At 38.0% G+C, this 25,687-nt stretch overlaps 4 protein-coding genes and 1 pseudogene across 13 annotated transcripts in view; all 5 read left to right on the plus strand.

The window, feature by feature from the left end:
* Window positions 1–25,687, plus strand: part of LOC129362980 (protocadherin gamma-C5-like) — a 237,344-nt gene that overhangs the window by 63,721 nt on the left and 147,936 nt on the right. For 2 of the 10 annotated variants that reach the window (XM_055034856.1, XM_055034873.1), the window contains exon 1: window positions 1,027–3,399. The exons of the other annotated variants lie outside the window; for them this stretch is intronic. In XM_055034856.1, the coding sequence (XP_054890831.1) occupies window positions 1,027–3,399 (2,373 nt within the window). Of the gene's footprint in view, window positions 1–1,026; window positions 3,400–25,687 lie in introns of those variants that run through there. 10 annotated transcript variants of the gene reach the window in all.
* On the plus strand, window positions 5,148–7,628 carry LOC129363005 (protocadherin gamma-A12-like). The gene is given in 2 exon segments (XM_055034900.1): window positions 5,148–6,634; window positions 6,637–7,628. Coding segments are annotated over 2 exon segments (2,382 nt in total). The 5' UTR covers window positions 5,148–5,244.
* On the plus strand, window positions 10,497–12,810 carry LOC129363011 (protocadherin gamma-A12-like). Its single transcript, XM_055034905.1, is given in 3 exon segments — window positions 10,497–11,065; window positions 11,068–11,197; window positions 11,200–12,810. Coding segments are annotated over 3 exon segments (2,175 nt in total). The 5' UTR covers window positions 10,497–10,564; the 3' UTR covers window positions 12,744–12,810.
* Window positions 15,016–19,140, plus strand: LOC129362994 (protocadherin beta-15-like; annotated as a pseudogene).
* On the plus strand, window positions 21,846–24,581 carry LOC129362999 (protocadherin gamma-A10-like). Its single transcript, XM_055034897.1, is given in 2 exon segments — window positions 21,846–22,930; window positions 22,933–24,581. Coding segments are annotated over 2 exon segments (2,418 nt in total). The 5' UTR covers window positions 21,846–22,161.

Consider the following 25,687-nt stretch of genomic DNA (forward strand, 5'->3'; position numbering starts at 1 on the left):
ACCACAGGCTCAGTGTTACCCATGAGTTGCAAACTCCTTTTTCTCTAGCTACTCTTTCATATCCATTATTTATGAAGTATGTGTTTGTATGACGCTTATTGTTAAAGCAGATGATTTCTTTTCAATCGAAATGTATCCATACATCCATACATTTGAACTTAGTAGAAATCTTCATCTTAAAACCATAATGAAATCACCAGAAAAGTAGAAGAGGCTATTCATTTTTATGACATGTTATGCACCTGGAGAGTTAGCTAGACAGGGTTTGGTAATGGAGCTTATGTTTCTAAAACACATGGATGTTGTCCTTATGTATACTGCAATCTTGCTAGAAAAAAAAAAAAAGGTCTGTAAATCTTTTGACCCTCCTGAAAGACAAACAATAAATCTCACACGTTGATTTAAGCAGAATAGAGTGTGAGTTTCTAAATGCTTGACATAATTTTAACATGTTAAAAAGCTTTCAAAAAATCATAAACACTTCAGAATCTGCAGCAGGAGTTGGACAACATAATACAGATCAAAACTTCTCATTACTTTTCAATTTCTTGTTCATATGTTAAGCTTGCATTTTTGGATCTAACTGAGGACTGGTTAGGATTAAAGAAAGTCAAAGGGAGTGTCAAATACCTTTATTGCAGCACGAAGAACAATGAAAGACCAAAGTTTCTCATGGTGAATGAATGTTTTCAGCAAGTAAAACAAGAAAAGACATGATGAGTTCAGTGTGAATAAGGTTGACGTTAAGTTATTGCTGAAAATATAATTAGAATTGACGATAAGCCTAACAAAATGTTAGTTTTTCATACCGTTTATGTTGTTCAGCTGAACTCAAGATGTCGCTGTGCACCAGCCTTATATATGTGACTGTTCTTTTGTTGACGTGTTTCATGCGCCGTTGAGCTGTTGCAGATAAAGACAGTGCGAATAATTTGCGGGACGCTTTGTTCCATATCTTGTCACTACTAACCTACGTTGACTGATAAAATATATAGCATCGCATATTTTACACCGATTTTTCAAAAAATGGATTTGAACATATTTGTCCTTCTGACGTGGAGCTGTTCGTTTTTCCTGCTGCAAATTGCGCATGGAGACATGAGCTATTCTTTCCCGGAGGAAATGAAACCAGGATCAGTTATTGGAAATATCGCCAAGGATCTCGGGCTGCAGACAGGAGCGCTGTCCACCAGAAGAGCCCGAATTGACACCGAGGGGACTGATAGACGTTACTGTGACATAAACATGAAGAGCGGAGAGCTGATTGTGGCGGAGAGGATTGACCGTGAGGAGCTTTGTGGCGAAAAGGCTTCATGTGTCTTAAAACAGGAGCTGGTTCTGGAAAATCCTCTGGAGCTGCATCATATCAGCCTCCATGTTCAAGATATAAATGATAACTCTCCGCAGTTTGATGAGGAATTAAACAACCTAGAAATTCGTGAATCGGCAGACAGAGGAGCTCGCTTTGTGATCGAGGAGGCGAGCGATGCGGATGTAGGACAAAATTCAGTTCAGCAGTATAGCCTAGAAAAGAACGAACATTTTATTCTGGCTGCTAATGGAAACACAGTGGAGCTTGTTTTAGATAAGGAGCTTGATCGAGAAAAAGAAAAGGAAATGAATTTACTCCTTTCAGCTCTAGATGGCGGATCTCCTCAGAGATCAGGTACAGTGGTCATACATGTAACTGTACTGGATGCTAATGATAACGCCCCAGTGTTTAGCCTGGCCGTTTATAAAGCCAGTCTGCCTGAAAACTCTCCTATAGGTACTGTAGTGATAACAGTGAGCGCAACTGATGCAGATGAGGGAGTGAATGGAGATGTGACTTATGATTTTGCTCACATTAATGAGGATGTTAAAAAAAAATTCACCATTGACCGCAAAATTGGCGAAATACGTATAACTGAGCCTGTAGATTATGAAGTTACAACATCATATGAAATACGTATTAAAGCAAAAGATGGTCTAGGCTTGTCATCTTATGCTCAGGTTATCATTTCTATAACTGATGTGAATGACAACGCCCCTTTAGTTAGTCTGAAATCACTGACCAATCAAATACCAGAAGACACTCCATCTGGTACAGAGGTGGGGATTATTAATGTACAGGACAGAGACTCTGAGAATAATGGACAGTTCCACTGCTCCATCCAGGAAAATGTCCCTTTTAAGTTGATTCCTTCTATAAAAAACTATTATTCTCTGGTGACCACAGGACAACTGGACCGTGAATTAGTATCTGATTACAACATTACAATCATTGCCACTGATGAGGGCTCTCCACCTCTGTCCTCCTCTAAAACTATTCAGTTGTCTGTAGCTGACATCAATGACAACCCTCCTGTGTTTGAGGAACAGTCCTACAGCGCATATGTTAGTGAAAATAACAAACCTGGCTCCTCTTTATGGACTGTTTCTGCTCGAGATTCTGACTGGAGACAAAACGGTACAGTGATTTATTCTCTGTTACCTGGTGAGGTGAACGGTGCCTCGGTGTCCTCCTATCTATCTGTTAATGGAGACACAGGAGTGATCCACGCTGTGAGGTCATTTGACTATGAACAGTTCAGGAGTTTCAAAGTCCAAGTGATGGCCAGAGACAATGGTTCTCCTCCTCTCAGCAGCAACGTGACTGTCAGTGTGTTCATATCTGATGTGAATGACAACTCTCCTCAGATACTGTATCCAGCACCAGAGGGCAGCTCCTTCATGACTGAGCTGGTCCCTAAAGCTGCACATGGAGGGTCTCTGGTGTCCAAAGTGATAGCAGTGGACGCAGACTCTGGACAGAACGACTGGCTGTCCTATCATATAGTCAAAGCCACAGATCCTGGACTTTTCAGTATTGATCTACACAGTGGAGAAATCAGGACCCAGCGGGACATTTCAGAATCTGACAGCATGAAACAGAACCTGATTGTTGCAGTGAAAGATAATGGACAGCCCTCTCTGTCTGCCACCTGTTCAATGTATTTACTGATTTCTGATAACTTGGCTGAAGTGCCAGAACTGAAGGACATTTCTTATGATGAGAAAAACTCCAAGTTGACCTCTTATCTGATCATCGCCCTGGTTTCTGTCTCCACCTTCTTTCTGACCTTCATCATCATCATCCTTGGTGTGAGGTTTTGTCGCAGAAGAAAGCCCACACTGCTGTTTGATGGAGCAGTAGCCATTCCAGGAGCTTATCTTCCTCCTAATTACTCAGATGTTGACGGAACAGGAACTTTACGCAGCACCTACAATTATGATGCCTACCTGACAACAGGATCCAGAACCAGTGACTTTAAGTTTGTATCATCTTACAATGACAACACGCTGCCTGCTGACCAGACTTTGAAGAAAAGTTTGAGTGATTTTACTGAGGCTTTTGGAGAACTGGAAGGATGCTTAGAGGTATGTTGACACTCTTCAGCCAGTTTTTCATTCACCCCGTCCTCCATACTCTCATAATTACTTTCAAATTTTTGTACTTGCTTGACATTGAAATAGTTCTTACCTCCCTTTTCTTGAACCAAAGCTATCCTAGATTTAATTATTTTCTCAGTTTGCTCTACTGTATCTTTAATGTTTGTTCATAGTTAGGTTTTGTTGTCTTCTTCATCAAATCTACTCATTCTGTGCAAACTTGTCTTTTCAGTTTGATTTTATGTTGTCTTGTGATATGCAAACAAATATTTAAAGGTACACTCATCTAATGCTCTAATAAAGTATCATATCTTCCACGCCTTGCAAAGATAAACTGAAATGCAAACTTGATTAATTGGCATGTATTTATTCATTTGATTTTATCTTATTCTATATGTTTTCTGGATTACTGGATTATAAGTTAAATCCAACTTTCTGAAAAGAATATACATTTTTTATTTTCAATTTTGTTATTAATGATCTTTCTTTTGTCACTTTTTAATTCCATTTTAACTTTCATTTTAATGTATCAACATCAGTTTATTTGATGTTTTACTTTGTACCTTTGTCATTACCGTAGTGAGCTCTTGTTTCTTGACATCATTCTAAATTCAGAAATCATCCCTTTACATCTAGCATATATATTTTTTATCTTAATATATGTTGAGTACCTACATGTCAACCGTAAAATGTAAAAAAAATGCTGCTCCCTTACCTAATACAATTGTGTGCTCTATAGTCTTTTAATAATAATTAAGCATTGTTTTTAAAAGGCATCTTTCAGATCACACAACTTTACCTGACATAAAAATCTAAGTAGTGTAAGAAAATCTTTAGAGAAAACATAAAGGAAATTTTAGTGAGCAAAATGAGGGAACGCTTTTGATCAATTAAAGTGAAATTTCTTGTTTGAATTGATGCATTTTCAGCTGGAATTTGAAAGAAGAGTGCCAATTTTTCTCAGTCCTGAAAGGAGGGAATTTCAGAGATGAGAGGAAATCATGTTGAGGCCTTGTACACCATTGTGTCAGATGAGCAGGAGTCATTGAGGGTTACAGAGGAGGCTGAATTAAAAGACCGAGAGGGAGAGTTCATGTGGAGGAGGCCAGACAAATACATTATGAAGGAGTCCTGCAAAATGTAAAGCAGGACTCGAATTCAGGGCAGAATCTGATTGGAATCCTGTGGAATTGCTAAAGAAAGGAGAAATGGTGAAATGGTGGATGGATTTCTGGATATCACAAAGAAAACTGCATTTGGAATGAAATGCAGTTTCCGAGTGAATGTATGAGGGAAATTGAAGATAGAATAATTGCTGCTGTCCAGACGAGATGTGATTAAACTGTTGACCTACAAAATTTAATCCACAAAAGTTTAATGTGAAATTTCTGACAAAAAACAGTATTGAAAATATTTGTGGTTTATAGTGAAACTTAGAGCATGCATTAAAAATCAGTTCTGCATTAAATTTGAACTTTTAATGCCACAGCTGCTTCAAAATGTTGACCAAATATGTATTGTTGTTTTTATCAAGCCATCTATTGTTCAGAATAGTAAAGATGAACTGTATATTTTCTATATTCTTGGACACACTGAATATATTTGACTATTTGAAAGTTTTTTTCTTAAGCATGACCCCAGGGTGGCGCTATAAAACAGGACAAGTATTATATTGAGTACGGTCACTCCTTTTACGTGTCTTCATCACGCTGCTCCTGTCTAGCAGAGGAGGGATATCGCTGATTTGTGAGGTTGCTGGTGTTTTGTGCTTGAACTGAGTTATATTTACTTCACCATTCACTGATTCTTAATATTGACTGAAATTACCCAACGATGAATTCTATATGCGCCATTGTTCTGTCGTCGGGATATTTTTTATCCATTTTTTGGATCAACGTCGCGCATGGAGACATGAACTATTCTTTCCCGGAGGAGATGAAACGAGGATCAGTTATTGGAAATATCGCCAAGGATCTCGGGCTCCAGACAGGAGCGCTGTCCACCAGAAGAGCCCGAATTGACACCGAAGGGACTGATAGACGTTACTGTGACATAAACATGAAGAGCGGAGAGCTGATTGTGGCGGAGAGGATTGACCGTGAGGAGCTTTGTGGCGAAAAGGCTTCATGTGTCTTAAAACAGGAGCTCATTCTGGAAAATCCTCTGGAGCTGCATCGAATTAGCCTCCATGTTCAAGATGTTAATGATAACTCTCCGCAGTTCAACGAAAAATTGATCAGTCTTGAAATTCAAGAATCGGCAGACAGAGGAGCTCGCTTTGTGATCGAGGAGGCGAGCGATGCGGATGTAGGACAAAATTCAGTTCAGCAGTATAGCCTAGAAAAGAACGAACATTTCATTCTGGCTGCAAATGGAAACACAGTGGAGCTTGTTTTAGATAAAGAGCTTGATCGAGAAAAACAGAAGGAAATGAATTTACTCCTTTCAGCTCTAGATGGCGGATCTCCTCAGAGATCAGGTACAGTGGTCATACATGTAACTATACTGGATGCTAATGATAACGCCCCAGTGTTTAGCCAGGCCGTTTATAAAGCCGGTCTGCCTGAAAACTCTCCTATAGGTACTGTAGTGATAACAGTGAGCGCAACTGATGCAGATGAGGGAGTGAATGGAGATGTGACTTATGATTTTGGGAATGTTAATGACGATGTGAGAAAGAAATTCTCGATTGACCGAAAAATTGGGGAAATACGTTTAATTGATGCTGTAGATTATGAAGTTACTGCATCATATGAAATACGCGTCAAAGCAAAAGATGGTCTAGGCTTGTCATCCTATGCTAAGGTCATTATTTCTATCACTGATGTGAATGACAACGCCCCTTTAGTTAGTCTGAAATCACTGACCAATCAAATACCAGAAGACACTCCATCTGGTACAGAGGTGGGGATCATTAATGTACAGGACAGAGACTCTGATAACAACCAACAGGTTCGCTGCTCCATCCAGGAAAATGTCCCTTTTAAGTTGATTCCTTCTATTAAGAACTATTATTCTTTAGTGACCACAGGACAACTGGACCGTGAATTAGTATCTGATTACAACATTACAATCATTGCCACTGATGAAGGCTCTCCACTTCTGTCCTCCTCTAAAACTATTCAGTTGTCTGTAGCTGACATCAATGACAATCCTCCTGTGTTTGAGGAACAGTCCTACAGCGCATATGTTAGTGAAAATAACAAACCTGGCTCCTCTTTATGTATTTTTCTGCTCGAGATCCTGACTGGAGACAAAACGGTACAGTGATTTATTCTCTGTTACCTGGTGAGGTGAACGGTGCCTCGGTGTCCTCCTATCTATCTGTTAATGGAGACACAGGAGTGATCCACGCTGTGAGGTCATTTGACTATGAACAGTTCAGGAGTTTCAAAGTCCAAGTGATGGCCAGAGACAATGGTTCTCCTCCTCTCAGCAGCAACGTGACTGTCAGTGTGTTCATATCTGATGTGAATGACAACTCTCCTCAGATACTGTATCCAGCACCAGAGGGCAGCTCCTTCATGACTGAGCTGGTCCCTAAAGCTGCACATGGAGGGTCTCTGGTGTCCAAAGTGATAGCAGTGGACGCAGACTCTGGACAGAACGCCTGGCTGTCCTATCATATAGTCAAAGCCACAGATCCTGGACTTTTCACTATTGATCTGCACAGTGGAGAAATCAGGACCCAGCGGGACATTTCAGAATCTGACAGCATGAAACAGAACCTGATTGTTGCAGTGAAAGATAATGGACAGCCCTCTCTGTCTGCCACCTGTTCAATGTATTTACTGATTTCTGATAATTTGGCTGAAGTTCCAGAACTGAAGGACATTTCTTATGATGAGAAAAACTCCAAGTTGACCTCTTACCTGATCTTTGCTCTGGTTTCTGTGTCCACTTTCTTTCTGACCTTCATCATCATCATCCTTGGTGTGAGGTTTTGTCGTAGAAGAAAACCCAGACTGTTGTTTGATGGAGCAGTAGCCATTCCAGGAGCTTATCTTCCTCCTAATTACTCAGATGTTGACGGAACAGGAACTTTACGCAGCACCTACAATTATGATGCCTACCTTACAACAGGATCTAGAACCAGTGACTTTAAGTTTGTATCATCTTACAATGACAACACGCTGCCTGCTGACCAGACTTTGAAGAAAAGTTTGAGTGATTTTACTGAGGCTTTTGGAGAACTAGAAGGATTCTCAGAGGTATGATTACACTCTTCAGTCTTTTTTGCAGTGGTCCTCCATACCCTTGTATTTATTAATGTATTTGTTGTATTTGTTTTTGCATATTGAAATAGTTTTTAATGTAACTGTCTTGTACCAAGACATTCCTAGGTTAAGTTGTTAGCCATGGTGTGTTTTATCTGGCTTGTTTCTGTATTCAAATTTCCTCATATTAGGTTAATTTGTGTCTCTTATAAAATGCACTCAACCTGTGCAATGTTTTTTTATTCTATTTTGTCTTTATGTTGCCTTGTGATATGTCATCAAGTCTTCCTAGGTATTCCTGTACTGCAGTGACTGCCGTAGATACACATCAGATCCTTTGTACCCAGCAAGAATAAGCTGTTGTCAACTCATTGTGGGGTGAAAGTAGATAGCAGAGAAATTACAGTTAGTATGTGTCAATATTTATGTTACCGTAAAGGCATAGTCCAGGTTGCCATTAACTCTCAGGAGAATTAGAAGATATATAGAAGTTTAATAAACTAGATGAGAGATTCATGCGTCATGCTGGGGTATGCTACTCCTATTTACTAAGAGAATAATGTGAGAAGCACATTACTGGTAATGGTGTAATAATACAGTGCTTTTGGTTCGTATTTACATGTGGACTTTTTAAACATAAATTACAGAATCATTGTTATTAGTGATGGAACTTATGACCCTTTTAAGGGAACCAACTCATCAAGATCTTTTCACTTAAGAGCTATTCACAAGAGCCACTAAAACAATACTTTAAAAACAAACAAAAAAAACAATCCACTTCATATCTAATGTAATTTTAGGTTTTTGATGATGAAGTTCACCTAAAAGTTGAGTCATCTGTTTTTGAGTAGAAAAACATTGTCTTCTTCCCAAAAAAAATAATAATAATAATAAAATAAAATATTATGTGTATATTTTCATAAAAAACAACATTTCAAATACCCATGACATTCTGTGGCAGAATTAGTTTGTTAATATTGGAACAAAATACAAAAAAAAAAAAAAGGAAATGTTGCAGAGTAACAATGTTGAGTCGAGTTTGTTCGGAAGAAAAAAAAATCCTCTTATGTACCATTAAATTTAACAGTTAAGGCAATGCATTAATAGTAAACAACACTCAACACCGAACATCAACCAAGGAGCAACAAGCAAGAAGAGACTTAGGTTTGTAAGCACACTCTGCCTGCCTTCATCCTCTCTTCCACTGCATGAAGCCTGCAGCATCGTCACAACCAGGTCATGAGATGAAAACAGTGAGCATTTAGAATGCGCTCTGTGTGCTCATCTTTTATTGCATTTTATTTATTCGGTAATTAAATGATATCTTAAATTGAACAGAAAATGATAGCTACTGCAGTATGTACAGCACATTGAAAGAACGCAAAATTATGAGAAACAAAGGATGGCTCTCACTAAAAGACTCCAGTGTTATGGTAAAGAGTCGTTCAGAAGAATCAGGTTTTTTGTGAACGTCACATCATTAATCCTTATTCTCTTGAAATATGCACTTGGTTTTCTGGTATAGAGTAGAAATATGTGTTTCTCAAAGGGAATGAGTTGAAGGTTTTAGATTCCTTCTTTATATTGTTGAAGCATGCAAGCGTTTTCAAAAAGACATTGCTGGATTTTTTTGTTTCTTAAGCTGTAGTGGTTTTCCCTCCTTCTTTTTGACTTTTTTCTGTCGTTTTACTGTCAAATCTTGGATTCTCTCAGCACTGATCATCGTCTGATTGATTCATCAAGGTTTTGTGCTAATTCAATATTAATATCTTAATTGGTTTTGTTCCAATAGTTTACTGTTAACTGTATCATCAGGGTATATTTATTTTGGATTTTTATTGATAAGGTGGAGATTATGTTACGGCTATAAACAACCATTTTAATAATAAATAAATTCAAAACATACATTATAAAAAGTTTTGTTTAAAGTTTTTGATTTTAATTTTGAGGTGTTCTGGTAGTTTAGAAAGTGACTTCAAATTCAAGTCTTCTACTTACGTTTGTGGTAGAAATAAACATGCTTCATATTGAATATATGTCCCTGCTTTTTGTCTGAAATTTTCTTTTTACGTATTTTGTTGACTTTGAAGCTTAACGAATGACTGCAATTAAAGCCTATACAATTATATCAATTGAAAGACTAGTGAGGAAAATATTGCATGATTGCCAAAACACTTGAAATGTTCAGGAATGTAAAACACCTGTTTCCTTTGCCTGCTGCATTACGTTCAGCTTGGGGTACACTAGAGCATATAATAGAATTAAATGCTTAATAGGTGAACAGAAAATACAACATGTCTTTGAAATACAAGTAGTTAAAACTTAAATTGTAAATTTAATGTTCTTTGGGTGTTATTTCTAATTTGTCCATTCATCAGATTTGATTAAGTATTTTTGTAGCTATAGAAGTGAAACATGAAACATCTGTTAAAAATAACAAAAACAAATAAAACAATAATATTGAAAATGAAGATCTTCACGGCTGAGAAAGAAGGACTTTGTGGATGTATGACAAAGTCAGATGTAGATTAAATAGAGTTCTTCGTACTGGCTGATTCAAAAGTACAATGTAATGATGTTTATTTAACCCATGGATTGTTCATTATATTTAAAATTGACTTAATATTTTGTGTATTCTTGGACACAGTGAACATGTTAGTTTTGGAAGATTCTTTCTTAAACTTGAACCCACGGTGGCGCTATAAAACAAGATAAGGATATTTTAGTCCTCAAACGTTTTGCGCGACTTCATATTGCTCTGGTCTTGTCGAGGAGGAAAATTACAGATTTGTGTCGTTGTTGGTGTTTTTTGCTTAAACTGTTTTATATAGTCGTCCGCTGAGTTTGATGAATGAATGATGAATTCTATATGCGCCATTGTTCTGTCGTGGGGATATTTTTTATCCATTTTTTGGATCAACGTCGCGCATGGAGACATGAGCTATTCTTTCCCGGAGGAGATGAAACCAGGATCAGTTATTGGAAATATCGCCAAGGATCTCGGGCTGCAGACAGGAGCGCTGTCCTCTAGAAGAGCCCGAATTGACACCGAGGAGAGTGATAAACGTTACTGTGACATCAACGCGAAGAGCGGAGAGCTGATTGTGGCGGAGAGGATTGACCGTGAGGAGCTTTGTGGCGAAAAGGCTTCATGTATCTTAAAACAGGAGCTCGTTCTGGAAAATCCTCTGGAGCTACATCGGATCAGCCTCCATGTTCAAGATATAAATGATAACTCTCCGCAGTTCAACGAAAAATTGATCAGTCTTGAAATTAGAGAGTCGGCAGTCAGGGGAGCTCGCTTTGTGATCGAGGAGGCGAGCGATGCGGATGTAGGACAAAATTCAGTTCAGCAGTATAGCCTAGAAAAGAACGAACATTTTATTCTGGCTGCTAATGGAAACACAGTGGAGCTTGTTTTAGATAAAGAGCTTGATCGAGAGAAAAACAAAAGGAAATGAATTTACTCCTTTCAGCTCTAGATGGCGGATCTCCTCAGAGATCAGGTACAGTGGTCATACATGTAACTGTACTGGATGCTAATGATAACGCCCCAGTGTTTAGCCAGGCGTTTATAAAGCCGGTCTGCCTGAAAACTCTCCTATAGGTACTGTAGTGATAACAGTGAGCGCAACTGATGCAGATGAGGGAGTGAATAGAGACGTGACTTATGATTTTGGGAATGTTAATGACGATGTGAGAAAGAAATTCTCGATTGACCGCAAAATTGGGGAAATACGTTTAATTGATGCTGTAGATTATGAAGTTACTGCATCATATGAAATACGTGTTAAAGCAAAAGATGGTCTAGGCTTGTCATCTTATGCTAAGGTCATTATTACTATCACTGATGTAAATGACAACGCCCCTTTAGTTAGTCTGAAATCATTGACCAATCAAATACCAGAAGACACTCCATCTGGTACAGAGGTGGGAATCATTAATGTACAGGACAGAGACTCTGAGAATAACCGACAGGTTCGCTGCTCCATCCAGGAAAATGTCCCTTTTAAGTTGATTCCTTCTATTAAAAACTATTATTCTCTGGTGACTACAGGACAACTGGACCGTGAATTAGTATCTGATTACAACATTACAATCATTGCCACTGACGAGGGCTCTCCACCTCTGTCCTCCTCTAAAACTATTCAGTTGTCTGTTGCTGACATCAATGACAACCCTCCTGTGTTTGAGGAACAGTCCTACAGCGCATATGTTAGTGAAAATAACAAACCTGGCTCCTCTTTATGTATTGTTTCTGCTCGAGATCCTGACTGGAGACAAAACGGTACAGTGATTTATTCTCTGTTACCTGGTGAGGTGAACGGTGCCTCGGTGTCCTCCTATCTATCTGTTAATGGAGACACAGGAGTGATCCACGCTGTGAGGTCATTTGACTATGAACAGTTCAGGAGTTTCAAAGTCCAAGTGATGGCCAGAGACAATGGTTCTCCTCCTCTCAGCAGCAACGTGACTGTCAGTGTGTTCATATCTGATGTGAATGACAACTCTCCTCAGATACTGTATCCAGCACCAGAGGGCAGCTCCTTCATGACTGAGCTGGTCCCTAAAGCTGCACATGGAGGGTCTCTGGTGTCCAAAGTGATAGCAGTGGACCCAGACTCTGGACAGAACGCCTGGCTGTCCTATCATATAGTCAAAGCCACAGATTCTGGACTTTTCACTATTGATCTACACAGTGGAGAAATCAGGACCCAGCGGGACATTTCAGGATCTGACAGCATGAAACAGAACCTGATTGTTGCAGTGAAAGATAATGGACAGCCCTCTCTGTCTGCCACCTGTTCAATGTATTTACTCATTTCTGATAACTTGGCTGAAGTTCCAGAACTGAAAGATATTTCTTATGATGAGAAAAACTCCAAGCTGACCTCTTATCTGATCATTGCTCTGGTTTCTGTATCCACCTTCTTTCTGACCTTCATGATCATCATCCTTGGTGTGAGGTTTTGTCGTAGAAGAAAACCCAGACTGTTGTTTGATGGAGCAGTAGCCATTCCAGGAGCTTATCTTCCTCCTAATTATGCAGACGTTGATGGAACAGGACTTTACGCAGCACCTACAATTATGATGCCTACTGACAACAGGATCTAGAACCAGTGACTTTAAGTTTGTATCATCTTACAATGACAACACGCTGCCTGCTGACCAGACCTTGAAGAAAAGTTTGAGTGATTTTGCTGATGTATTTGGTGACATCAATGACTCTCTTGAGGTATGCACTTTTCCCTGAAATATATTTTAAAAGCTGGCTGCACACAATATGTTTTACTTAAGTGTTTTTCCTATTTAAAAGATTGTCTGCATTCCTTTTGCTATATTTATGTCTTCAACAGAATTCACTGTGCAAGGCCATTTAGTGTTAAGCCACCCCTTCACTTATTTTCTTGTTTTTATTTATTTTTATTTTTTCTTAGTTGTTGTTTTTACATAACTTTTCATTTTTGTTATACTACATTTTTCATCACCAATGAAGAAAAAGACTGAGTTGAGAAAGAGGGAACTTCTTTCTAACCAAACATAATTACGTTATCCTTGTCAACATATAATATATATATATATATATATATATATATATATATATATATATATATATATATATATATATATATATATATATAAATATAATTTTTTTTCCCTTTTTAGACACTTGCAGCACTAATGATCAATTAGCTTGAGTGTAATGTTTAAAACAATTTTCAAGATCTTCTTGTTCTGTGTCAATATCTAGAACATTTGTCAACCGTTGCAATGCAAATCCAAGTTCTCTCATGGGCCCCAGTTCAACATGGGGCCCTAAGCAATCCCCAAAATTGATGTATTTGTCTTATTTGATCAGTACTCTCATTTTTACATCATTAATTATGAAATAGGCATTGCAAATGTCACTTGTGATATTCTTCTTTTTAAGTTCTGTTTATTTTTATATAAGTGACAGAATTATCGCCTAAGTATATTTGTATGCCTAGCAAATACTGAACAGTTATTACTGAAAGGCATTAGGTGTTTGTGAATTTATCGTTTTGATTTAAGAATATTTTGTGACCCTCATCCTTTTGAGAAAAGAATTAGGACCAAGATCCTATTTGCTTTTTCATAAAGTAAGAGAATCAGTCTTTATATTATTTTAGTTCTCAAGAAAATGTCTTCTTTCTATGTCAGTTTGCTTACCATCTTACAAAATGCAAGGAATTTTGAAGAAAATGACATTTTTTCAGTCATTTTCATATTTGCTTTCCAGCACATAGCCTTTTCCATAGAGAAATCATGACAAATAAATAGTGTTTTGTTTTGTTTCTGATGACACTTTTAATTCAAGAAACAAAATTGTCTTAACTTTTTTTTTTAAATAATTTATTTCCAAATATAATTTGAAAATGTTGATAACTTACAAGACAATGCACTTTCTAAATTTATACAATTTCCAAATACAATGATTGTCTTGTCAATGTTTCAGAAACTCAAGCTTTTCATTTGCATCATCTTTCATTTAACAATAACTACAGGAGGTGCTGAACATCAGCTGTTTCAATTTACTGTTTCATAGTTTTATTGTGTATCTCACTCTGTGGAGAATCACTTCATATTCATTAAGTCATTTGCTTATACAATTGAATGGTTATGCAGATTTTTAAGAACTCCTTACATGGTTCATGGAAAATCACTGATTCACTGGAAGAAGGTTTTTGAGGTAACATAGCTTTTAATCATTGTGTGGTATCATGTTTAACATGCAGAAATAAAATCGAGGATTGTTGCACTTTGGAGAAGAGGGATGTTTGAAGACCAGTGAAATTGTAATAATATGAACTTGTGGTCAGTTCTCTTTATCAGTGTTTGGGATATTTCATTTGACCCAAACACTAGTGGTGATACAAACATAAGCCTTATGGTGTGAGATATGATATAGCAAGGTGTGATACCACATTATCCTTCCAGGGGTCTAAGGTCTTTTTTGTTTGTTTGTTTGTTTGTTTGTTGTCCATTCTGGGTACATGCTGGTTTCATTTATTTCATCATCAACTGCTTATTTAATATTATTTGGAAATGATATTAGATAATAGAAGAAAAAAGAAACACATGCAACAATCGTTTCCCTCTCTGGATGGCGCTCTTCTATAATGCCTGAGTCATGGCTGTTTGTGTCTCTTCCAATCTGTGTCAGTGGAACTAGAGCAGTTGGTTGAGGGGTGCTCTGCATGGATGCGCATTTGTGCCTGTGTGCTTGATGGAGAAGAGGAGAGCGCAGCTGTGTGCCAGTGGGACTGAATGAGTCAGAGAGAGAGAGAGAGAGAAAGAAGTAGTGGAACGGGAACAGAGAGGGCGGAACACAATCCGAGAGCATCCCTAATAGAGCATGATTAAGTCGGCAAGATATATCCAGAGCTGCTGGATTACAGCAGCGTTTGCAGCTCTGTGACATTTAAAGGATTTTAATAAAATGTCGACTGCGGTTCGTTTTGCTCAGGCATGGTGTATGATGGATCTTAACATCAGCTTTCAATGGCGGATTTCTTTTTTCGTCTCCGCTCTCATTTTCGGTGTTTCATATGGAGAAATCCGCTATGTTCTTCCAGAGGAGATGAAGAGGGGTTCGGTCATCGGAAACGTTGCGTTGGATCTCGGGCTGCAGGCGTCGGAGCTTCAAGCACGTCGAGCTCGCGTTGTTGCTGAAGGAACCAGCCAGCTCTGTGAACTGGACACCGCCTCCGGCAATCTTTTGATCAGCCAACGAATAGATCGAGAGGAGCTGTGCGCACAAGCCAACATCTGCATTCTACAGTTTCAGCTTTTACTGGAAGAACCACTTCAAGCATTCAGCTTAGTCTTGGACATCGCAGACATAAATGACAACAGTCCAGTGTTTGCCACGGGGAACGTAAAACTAGACTTAGTCGAATCTACAGTTCTGGGGAGGCGCTTTCCTCTGGAGAGCGCGCATGACCCCGATTTAGGCACGAACTCGATCCGTGAATATAAGCTGAGCCACAGCGATCACTTTGCTCTGGAAATGAGCACACAGATAAATGGGAACAGCTATCCGGAATTAGTCCTTAAAAGGCAGTTGGATCGGGAAGCCGAAGCCGAACATGTACTGGAGATCAGTGGAATTGACGGGGATCAGGAACTGCCTTCATCCATATTCATGTTTTGGACGCCAATGACAATGTTCCAGTGTTTAGCCAAACAGTTTACAAAGCATCTGTGCCAGAGAACTCCGTCATAGGGACTCTGATAACAACTTTGAATGCCACGGACTTAGATGAGGGCGTCTATGGAGAAATAACTTACTCCCTCAGTCACCTGTCCGACAAGATTGGAGGGCTGATTGAAGTCAGCCCTTTGACTGGAGAAGTTCGGGTGGCAGGTGTTATTGACTATGAGGAAGCGAGCTCGCATGAGCTGGGAGTCCAAGCCAAAGATGGCGGCGGTCAGGCCTCGCACTGTAAACTCGTAATTGATGTAATTGATTTGAATGATAATGAACCAGTGATAGAAATAAAGTCAGCGTCTGCTAATGTAGCCGAGGACGCAAAAGTAGGAACTATGGTTGCCCTGATTAATATTTATGATATGGACACTGGCAGCAGTGGGCGTGTCACTTGTTCAATTCCTGACAATGTTCCATTTAAAATATTGTCTGAGGTCAAGAACTATTATATGCTCGTGACTGACGAAGTGCTGGACAGAGAACTCCAGTCAGAGTACAACATCACAGTCACCGCCACTGATTCTGGCTCTCCCTCTCTCTCAAGCGTAAAAGTTATAACTATATTGGTAAATGATATCAATGATAATCCTCCGACATTTACGCACTCCCAATACAATGTCAACATTTTAGAAAATCAGCCAATAGGCACCCTTGTGATGAAACTTGAAGCGCAGGACAGAGATGACGGAGCAAATGCTAAAATACATTACCACATATTGAGAGACGCAAATTCGGAAGTGTCGTCGTTTCTCACCATTAATACGGACACCGGGGAGCTCTTCACGTCACGTTTATTTGATTATGAACTGTCTCCCCACTTCCAAATGAAGGTGGCAGCTCGAGATGGAGGTGACCCTGCGTTCTCTACCACGTGCACTGTAAACGTTTTTATTCAAGACCAAAATGACAACGCGCCTGTTATCCTGTACCCCGTCCAAACCTCAGGGTTCATTGCTGAAGATATGGTTCCAATTGAAGCGCCTAAAGGTTATCTGATTACCAAGGTGGTGGCTGTTGACCCGGACAGCGGCCATAACGCGTGGCTCTCTTACAGAATAATCAAAGCAACGCGGTCCAATCTGTTCATGGCAGACCTCCACACTGGTGAAATCAGAACTCTTCGGACCTTTACGGACGAAGACGAAACCAAACACACTATTGTGGTTTTGGTAACTGATAACGGGCAAGAATCGCTTTCCGCCACTGCGACAGTCAGCATAAGGCTCAGCGACGGCCTTCCTGTCTTAAGCGAACTTTATGAGTTTGTTGAAGAGACAAAGGACAATTATAACGACAACTTAACGCTCTATTTAATAATCGCTCTATCGACCGTCTCATTTCTTTTCATCTTGCTGATCTGTGGGGTATTTTATTTTAACCTCTGTCGGCGCAGCTATGTGTATCGTTCAAATACAAGCAGTCTCCCCGTTTTCCCCACGACATACTGCACCTCTACACTTAATGATTTTAGCCGATGTGGAACCTTGCTGAGAGATGACAGATACGACCCTTTTATGACCACGGGCTCGTGGAGAGGCGATTTTCGTTTCGGGTCAAATACAGACACTGATACCCTTAAGAAAAGAAGCGCCGCCTATCAGAAGAACACACTGAGGCGCCTGAGCGCAGAGAGGCCCAGTTTGAAGGTCAGAGCAGGGCCAACGCATCCTTGTTACGTCATAAAATGAGAATCAATCAGTAGATCAGTAGGGTAAATGTAGCCGCATCTTCTGACATGTATGTGTTTAACAGAGGCGGATTTAGTCTTTATGGGGCCCACTTCAAAATACAACCATTCGGCTCCCCACTTTGCTTTTATTTTATTTTTTCACACTTGCAATTAAGCTTTACATGCTTGCTCATTCTCCTAAATTACTATAGTTAAATCAATATGTTATTTGCTTTCTGATAATTTATTTATGCATGTTTGGTTCAAAAACAGTTGATCTATTTAAAAGATGCAGGTGTTTCTGGGAAGTGCTGCCACTCAATGGTATGAGTAGTAACATTCTTATTGATTTTGATCAAAGGTGTATATTAGCAACCAATGATGTAATGACATCTGCCAATGTCATAATTTGCAAAAAGAGAAAAACAATAGAAAAAAAAGCAGATGAAAACAAGACCTTGCCGATAATGTAAAAGGCTGTGTTACTGTCACTGATAGGTTATCAGATTAGTGCATATTAATCAATATAGGGCTGCATTTTTTGGACATCTATTTTAATTTCAGTATGGTCGGCAGTCAGTATTTTGTTCTGCACAACATGTGTTGCCACCAGCAGCAAGTAGCTTACAACCACTTTTAACAATGGTAACAGAAGTCTCATAGCTTATGTTAGAGGTGGAGTTGTCTGTCACCGTCATTTTTTACAGTTTATGCATTTCCATCCAAGATTATATAACAGTACAATGTTTTTTGCGGGTTGTGGTGTGAATCAGTTTACCTGTGTAGTATTGTTCAGGCAATTTTGGAGCATGCCATTCATAAAATTAATTTAAAAGAATAAACAGGCAAACAAATAAATAAGTAAATGATCGATATTTTATTGCATTTGAATATATTGTCCTCTGAAATTCACTTGTGATGACTTAACATATGTGTAAAACGTTTTTGTTCGTTTTGTATTTTTCTTGTTTTGTAAATTTGCATGAACCTGTTTACCAATTGTGTGCACAATTTCAAAACAACCTGGGTTTAAACACTGAAAGTGATTTACAGCGTGATAGACCTTTCCTTTAATATATTCCAAAATATATATTTTTTTATTTGCTTTCTGTGTGACTGCTTTCAGCAGGCAGTTAAATGTTTAATTGTTGTACATCACATTTTCTTTGTCAAAGTATAAAAAAATAAATAAATAAATAATTTATATAAATTCTTTTCAGAGCATCAACTTCTGTAAATTACAACTATACTCAGGGGTAATTTTGCTTAATTTTGCAACCTTTCCTTTTTCATTTTGTTTTATTTTTCTTAATACAGAGGGTATGATTTATGTTTAAGTCTGATGTAGTCGACTTAATGTCCAGTGAATATTAGTTATTCTGCTCTGTTTTTAAAACATTCTTTGCATAGGAGCTCTTCCACGTACATTTGTGACTTGGTAGACACCAAAGGTTAAATAATGTCAAGTGATATTTTGGTTGAAAGAGTATAATCTGACATCCTGTGTGACACAAGAGACTTTGCATAATTTCATAAATTAGTTTTCTGAATGGAACAAAATGTATAAAGTTTGTACACACGTAAAGAAGAATAAACTTATATAGAGTTTAGTACTTCTTTTTTGTCCACTTTGTCCCAGTGAGCTTCTTAAAAAACATTGTGAACTTTCACTTGTCATGTTTTTAATTGATGTAACGAATATTAACGAACATAAACACATTGTTTCCACCTTGTATCAGGTTATATGTGATAGTGGCTGACTATTAATTACACTCAAAAATGTATAAAAAATTTTCTAAATCAATTCTAATAAAATAAACACATTTTTATTTGGTAAATAATCATTCATAATATTTAATTCATTCTTCCCTACATTATTTTTATGTCATTTACATAAAGTACAAACAAGTAATATCTTTAGATTCAGATCTTTATTCACATCTAAATTGGAAAGTAATTTTAATTAATTTAATATGAAACATCAATCAGCCTTCAGGTCATATCAACAACAAACAGCAGACTAATTTTGTGTGATCTCCACTCAAACTTGTATCCGTTTTATAAAACAACAAATATGTTGTTTTATTTCTCTGTCATATAAAGAGGATTTGCTTGCTCATTTGGGCATTTTCTTGACTGGTTCTCTGCGGTGAAGTAGGTCATATTTGTCATGAAAAGGCTCTCATTTTAAATTTATATGAATTTCTGAATTTGTTATTGCTGCAGGCGTATACATGTTTCTAATTTTAGCCAAGGTAGGAGGAGGAAAAGCGGTGCTTCAAACTCCTATCTAGGTCGCAGGAGTACTGCTCTAAAATGTGATGAATAGTATATTACAGAACAACTCACAACATATTATTATTATTATTATTATTATTATTATTATTATTATTATTGTTGTTGTTGTTAATATTATTAAAAACAAATAGTCCTTAGACCCACTTTTTTTTAATGCTTCAGAATTCTCATCTATGAAAAAAATATATCTACTGGCCTAACTTTTCCAAAGAGCAGAATATTTTCTTCACTTGAAAATTATGTTTCTTTGCACTGTACTGACAGTACTGAGATGGTAAGGAATAAATAAATAAATATTGTCTACTACCATGACATAAATTTTAAGATGTGATGTAACAGAAAAGAAAATGCTTAGGAGAAGATGAGGCCTTAAAAGGTCCATGCTAATCATGACTGTCAGTGGTTATTATTATTATGATACTTGCAGTGATGCAGCATGATAAAGACTGTACTGGCCCACACTGGGAAGAGCTCAGAAGAACAATACAAATCATAAAAATAGGTGCAATATTTTGCTTTGTTTTGTTTTGTTCTATTTTCATGCCAAGGATAGTCTTTAAAGATAATAATTTTCAAATCATTGTCCAGTTCATTGAATTATAAAAATGTTAAAAAATATCTGCACTTCTTAGATGAAAACTATTTAGTGCAATTAAATGTTGACTGTTTTAGAATTTTTATGTGAAAATTAAATAAAATGCCTGACTCTTTAAGATCTGTTCCACCATCATCTCATTCCAGAACTAATGTCATTTCAATGTTTACTTGTCCTGGACTTTCCCTTTACAACAACAGAAGAAAATGTCTTTTAACTCATTTTATTTTTACTTTCTTTTTTTTTTCAGGAATCATGTTAAAGATTTTCTGCAGGATTTATTGCAACTAATCATTGTGTTTTGTCTTTCCTTCTTTTTGGTGATCATCATGGATGAAATCTGTCCCATTCCCTAAAGGTAAGAACATTTTCCTTATACTTAAATCTCTCTCTCTCACACTCACACAAACCCACGCAAACACATACACATAGATTGGCCTACAGACACAGAAAAACACTAATTTATTGCATTCTCAACATCACCATAAATAATGCTCACAAATCAGAGACAAATTAAGCATGTCTTCCTTACTTGTTGTTGTTCTCATTTGCATAAACTTATCACATAAACATGATAATGTGATTATACTTTCCATGAGCAAAATGGGCAAAAGTAATAGGTATACAAAAAAAAAAACTCCTACTTGTTTAACTTTGTAACATAGGCTAATGCATTGCTATGTTTTCAGTGTGCAGTGTTGTTTTTTTTCCCCAGACTTTGCACCACCACATGAATATTTATTATCTGATTTTCCACTAGCGAGTCTATGTCTCAGTTATGCACCATAATGAGACATACATGATTCTGTTTTTAACATATTTTCAAGAAAGCTATTAAAAGGTTCAAGGCAAATTTGTGACCTTTTAAAACTTGAATATAAACATACCCCCACAGACTGGGAAGAACCGTGCTGTTTAAATTATTGCACAACGATTTCTGCATGTGGAAGTGTTCTGCAGTGTAGATGTTGATTCTGCTGTTCAAATGTAGGTCACTGCACTCATCGAGGAGAGTACATGTGGGTGGGGGGTATAAATCTCCTACTTTATATGTGGTCCTACTTTTCTTTCTATGTCATTCTTCCCAGTCAACTGTCATAGTACGTTCATTCATTTCTGTTTTTTTTTTTTTTTTCTCATGAAATGGTTGTTTCAGTTACTGTCCTTTTTTGTGTGATTTGTTATTACAATATAAAGGGAAGATTTAGTGGTTGCTGTCATTTATTGTTCTAATGACTGGACATTTTTATGTGCATTTAAAATCGGTCTAATTTATATTGTTACAAGTTTGTTAAAGAGTGTTACAAAGACAGATAATTAAAAGAATTAGTCCTGGAATCATTTTTCAGATATTTTATATCATCCCTTTTCCACATTTTCATTCATTTTGAACAGTTTTATTCATATCCTGTAACACAGACGGTTAGAAAAGAGGGTTGTATGAAGTCTGGATGAACTTAACAGCAAAAACAGTGGAAGAGTTTTGCACACACAGAGATTACGTCGTTCTGTTCAATGACTTTAGATGGTGCTGTTGCCTAAGCACACTGCTGGTGTGTTTGATGAATCTGTCTCCACCCGTCTCAGACAGAAAACAAGACAAGGATTGGATTTCTACTCACTCCATTCGGATTGAGTTGCGGCTTTGTTTGATTCTGAAGACTTTATTTTAAAAAACGAAGATATATTTTTTCATCTCTGTATGGATAACTGAATTGTTCACATTTCTTGAGACGAAATGGGTGATCTGACACACAGAGGCCCTGTGCTCGTTTGGAAAATCTCCATTTTGCTTTTCTGCCTCCATGCTGCGGTCAGCGGGCAAATTCGCTATTCTATACCAGAGGAAATGAGGAAAGGACTGTTTGTTGGAGACGTTGCAAAGGACCTAGGACTGGACATTAGAAGGTTGGTGTCCGGTCGGGCTCGACTTGTAATAGATGACGAGCATCAATATGTCACGCTGAATCAGAACAAAGGACACATCGTGGTCAATGAAAGGATTGACAGAGAAATCCTTTGCGCAAAAAAGTCGCCCTGCAGCTTTACTCTAGAAATTGTTCTGGAAGATCCACTCGAGTTGTTTGCTATTACAATCGAGATACAAGACGTGAATGACCACGCTCCAGTTTTCCCGAAAAATGAAATTAATTTAGAAATTAGTGAATCGACGTCCGCTGGCACGGTGTTTCTGCTTGACAGCGCAGTTGATCCCGACGTGGGAGTAAACTCGCTGCAGACATATTCGTTAAAAGGAAATGAACGTTTTGTTCTTAAGCAGCATACTAGAGCTGACGGTAGTAAATATCCTGAAATGATGCTTCAAGGTAATCTGGACCGCGAGAAACAAAGCGAGCATACGCTGATTTTAACAGCGGTTGATGGCGGAGAGCCGCAAAAATCAGGAACCGTAAAGATCAATGTTTCCGTTTTAGACGCAAACGACAATGCGCCAATTTTCACGCAGTTATTATATAAGGCATCTGTTTTGGAAAACGTCTCACCAGGTGCGTTATAGCAAAAGTCAGTGCGGAAGATGCGGATCAAGGCTACAATGGCAACGTCACATATTCTTTCACCCACCAAAAAGATGTTTCATTGTGTCCTTTTGAGATCAATCCAGTCAGTGGTGAGGTTAGACTTACTGGTGAGCTAGACTTCGAAATGCATCCAAGTTATGAGATAAACCTTCAAGCTAAAGATCCGTGGGGGTTAGCAGGCGCCAGCAAGTTAATGATCGAGATAGCAGATGTAAACGACAACAGCCCCGTCATCACAATGACATCATACTCAGGGAAGATTTCTGAAGATTCTCCCCACGGTACGGTGGTGGCTTTGATTAGTGTCCAAGATAAGGATTCGGGGAGAAACGGTCAGGTGCACTTAACTGTAGGAGAAAATTTACCATTTAAAATTAAATCGTCTCTAAGAAACTATTATACACTGGCGACGGAACAAATCCTCGACCGGGAGAGACACTCGAAATATAACATTACTCTCACTGCCACTGATGAAGGCGTTCCTGCCTTATCAAGCACAAAAGTTTTAGGTCTTGAAGTCACTGATGTTAATGACAATGCTCCAGCATTTATCAAGGATAATTATATCACTCAGGTTATGGAAAATAACCCTCCTGGTGTTTCCTTGCTGCAGGTCCACGCAAGGGACCCAGACCTTGGTCAGAACGCACGTATTTCGTATTATCTTATTGACAGCGAAATTAATGGAAGTCCAGCATCTGCGTATTTCTCAGTTAATACCGAAAGTGGAGACATACAGGCGTTGCGTTCATTTGATTATGAACAACTCAAAGAATATAAAATACGAGTACAAGCAGAGGATGGAGGTTCTCCTTCACTCCGCAGTAACACAACAGTTATAATACGCGTCCAGGACCAAAATGATAATCCTCCTCAGGTTCTGTATCCAGTCCAGACTGGTGGCTCCATGGTAGCTGAAATGGTTCCTCGTTCAGCAGATGTGGGCTACCTGGTGACTAAAGTGGTGGCTGTGGATGTGGACTCTGGACAGAATGCCTGGCTCTCCTATAAACTACAGAAAGCCACAGACAGAGCGCTGTTTGAAGTGGGCTTACAGAATGGAGAAATAAGAACTATCCGTCAGGTGACTGATAAAGATGCTGTGAAACAAAGACTGACTGTCATAGTGGAGGACAACGGGCAGCCCTCTCGTTCAGCTACAGTCATTGTTAACGTGGCGGTGGCGGACAGCTTCACTGAAGTCTTGTCGGAGTTCACTGACTTTCCTCACGATAAGGAATACAATGACAACCTGACTTTTTACTTAGTGTTGGCTCTGGCGGTGGTTTCCTTCCTCTTCATCACGTGTTTAGTGGTTATTATATCAGTGAAGATCTACAGATGGAGACAGTCTCGCATCCTGTATCACTCCAGCCTCCCTGTGATTCCATATTATCCACCTCGTTACTCAGACACTTTGGGATCAGGAACTTTGCCACATGTGTACAATTACGAGGTGTGCAGGACGACTGACTCCAGAAAGAGTGACTGTAAGCTCGGCAGAGGTGGTAGTCAGAATGTGTTGCTAACGGACCCCAGTTCTTTTGCGACGATGCAGCGGATACAGAATGAGAAGAGCATCTTGGATGAAACCGACTCTCCAGTAGAGGTTAGCTAAATTCCCTTTTTTCATTTATATGTTTTGTTGTTTTTGTAAAATAATTTGTAAAAATAATTTTTGAAAGGATACACACCAATGTCACACCAGTTTATTCAAGAAATTGCAAAATCTCTGACTGATAAAAATAATAATAATAATAATAATAATAATAATAATAATAATAATAATAATAATGACATCAACAAAATAACCGGTTTTCAGGTTTTAGACATTAGTTGTCTGCTGAATGGTGTAGAGACTCGGTGCTTTTTGAAAATGTCCCTCAAGATGGTTCTACATGGTTGCATGGAAACATCAATCTTTGTAGTTAATCTTTTAAATGTGTTTCACTTTGTAAATTGAGTAGCAGATATTAACTTTTCCAATAACGTTCAAATGTATTGAACATTAGTATTAATGTATCAAGGGTTTGTTTCACTGCAATATGAAGATAAAACTTGTCAATAACTTATATATTCATTATTTATTTGAAGTTACTCTTTTTATTAACTCTCTAGCTCATATAATGGGATCTAAGCGACTGACCATTGGCAACAGCTAGTTCGCTCTCCATGGTCCTGAACTGCCTTTCTAGTTTTTCTTTTTGGATTAATTAAGAAAGATGTTATCTAAAACAATATTTGTAGTTAAATTTTAAACACTTCTATGGTATTGCACTGTATTAGTAAATATTTAAGAACAATTGTGCAGTTTTTGTGATAATAAATAGATAACTTGTAAAGGACAGCATTGTAGTTCACAACATGCACTTATGACTCAAATAGGGTGTCCCATTTTAATTGAGTTTTGTAAAACAGTGTTTAGACTAAGGTGGTTGTACATTACATTGTTAATGTAATTAGTAACCTGAATTTCCTCAGGCGTTATTTTATTTAATTTAAAAGCTGGTAATCATTTCTATAATGTGAAATTGTGTTTTTAATCCAATCTGTTTTATCTTTATGTCATATTAGGGTGATTTTTATAAAGAGAAAAGTGTCAGTGACACGTAGGCAGGCTTCAGAGTCATTCTCCTTGGTTCTGCATGCTGGTTTTTAAGTTAAACCTTTTGCTTCCACTGAAATGATTTGTGTTTTTGATGGAGAAATTTAGGCTGAAGCTTT

This window comes from Poeciliopsis prolifica, unplaced genomic scaffold (genome assembly GCF_027474105.1).
Source record: "Poeciliopsis prolifica strain line A6 unplaced genomic scaffold, Auburn_PproV2 SCAFFOLD009, whole genome shotgun sequence".
NCBI lineage: Eukaryota > Metazoa > Chordata > Actinopteri > Cyprinodontiformes > Poeciliidae > Poeciliopsis > Poeciliopsis prolifica.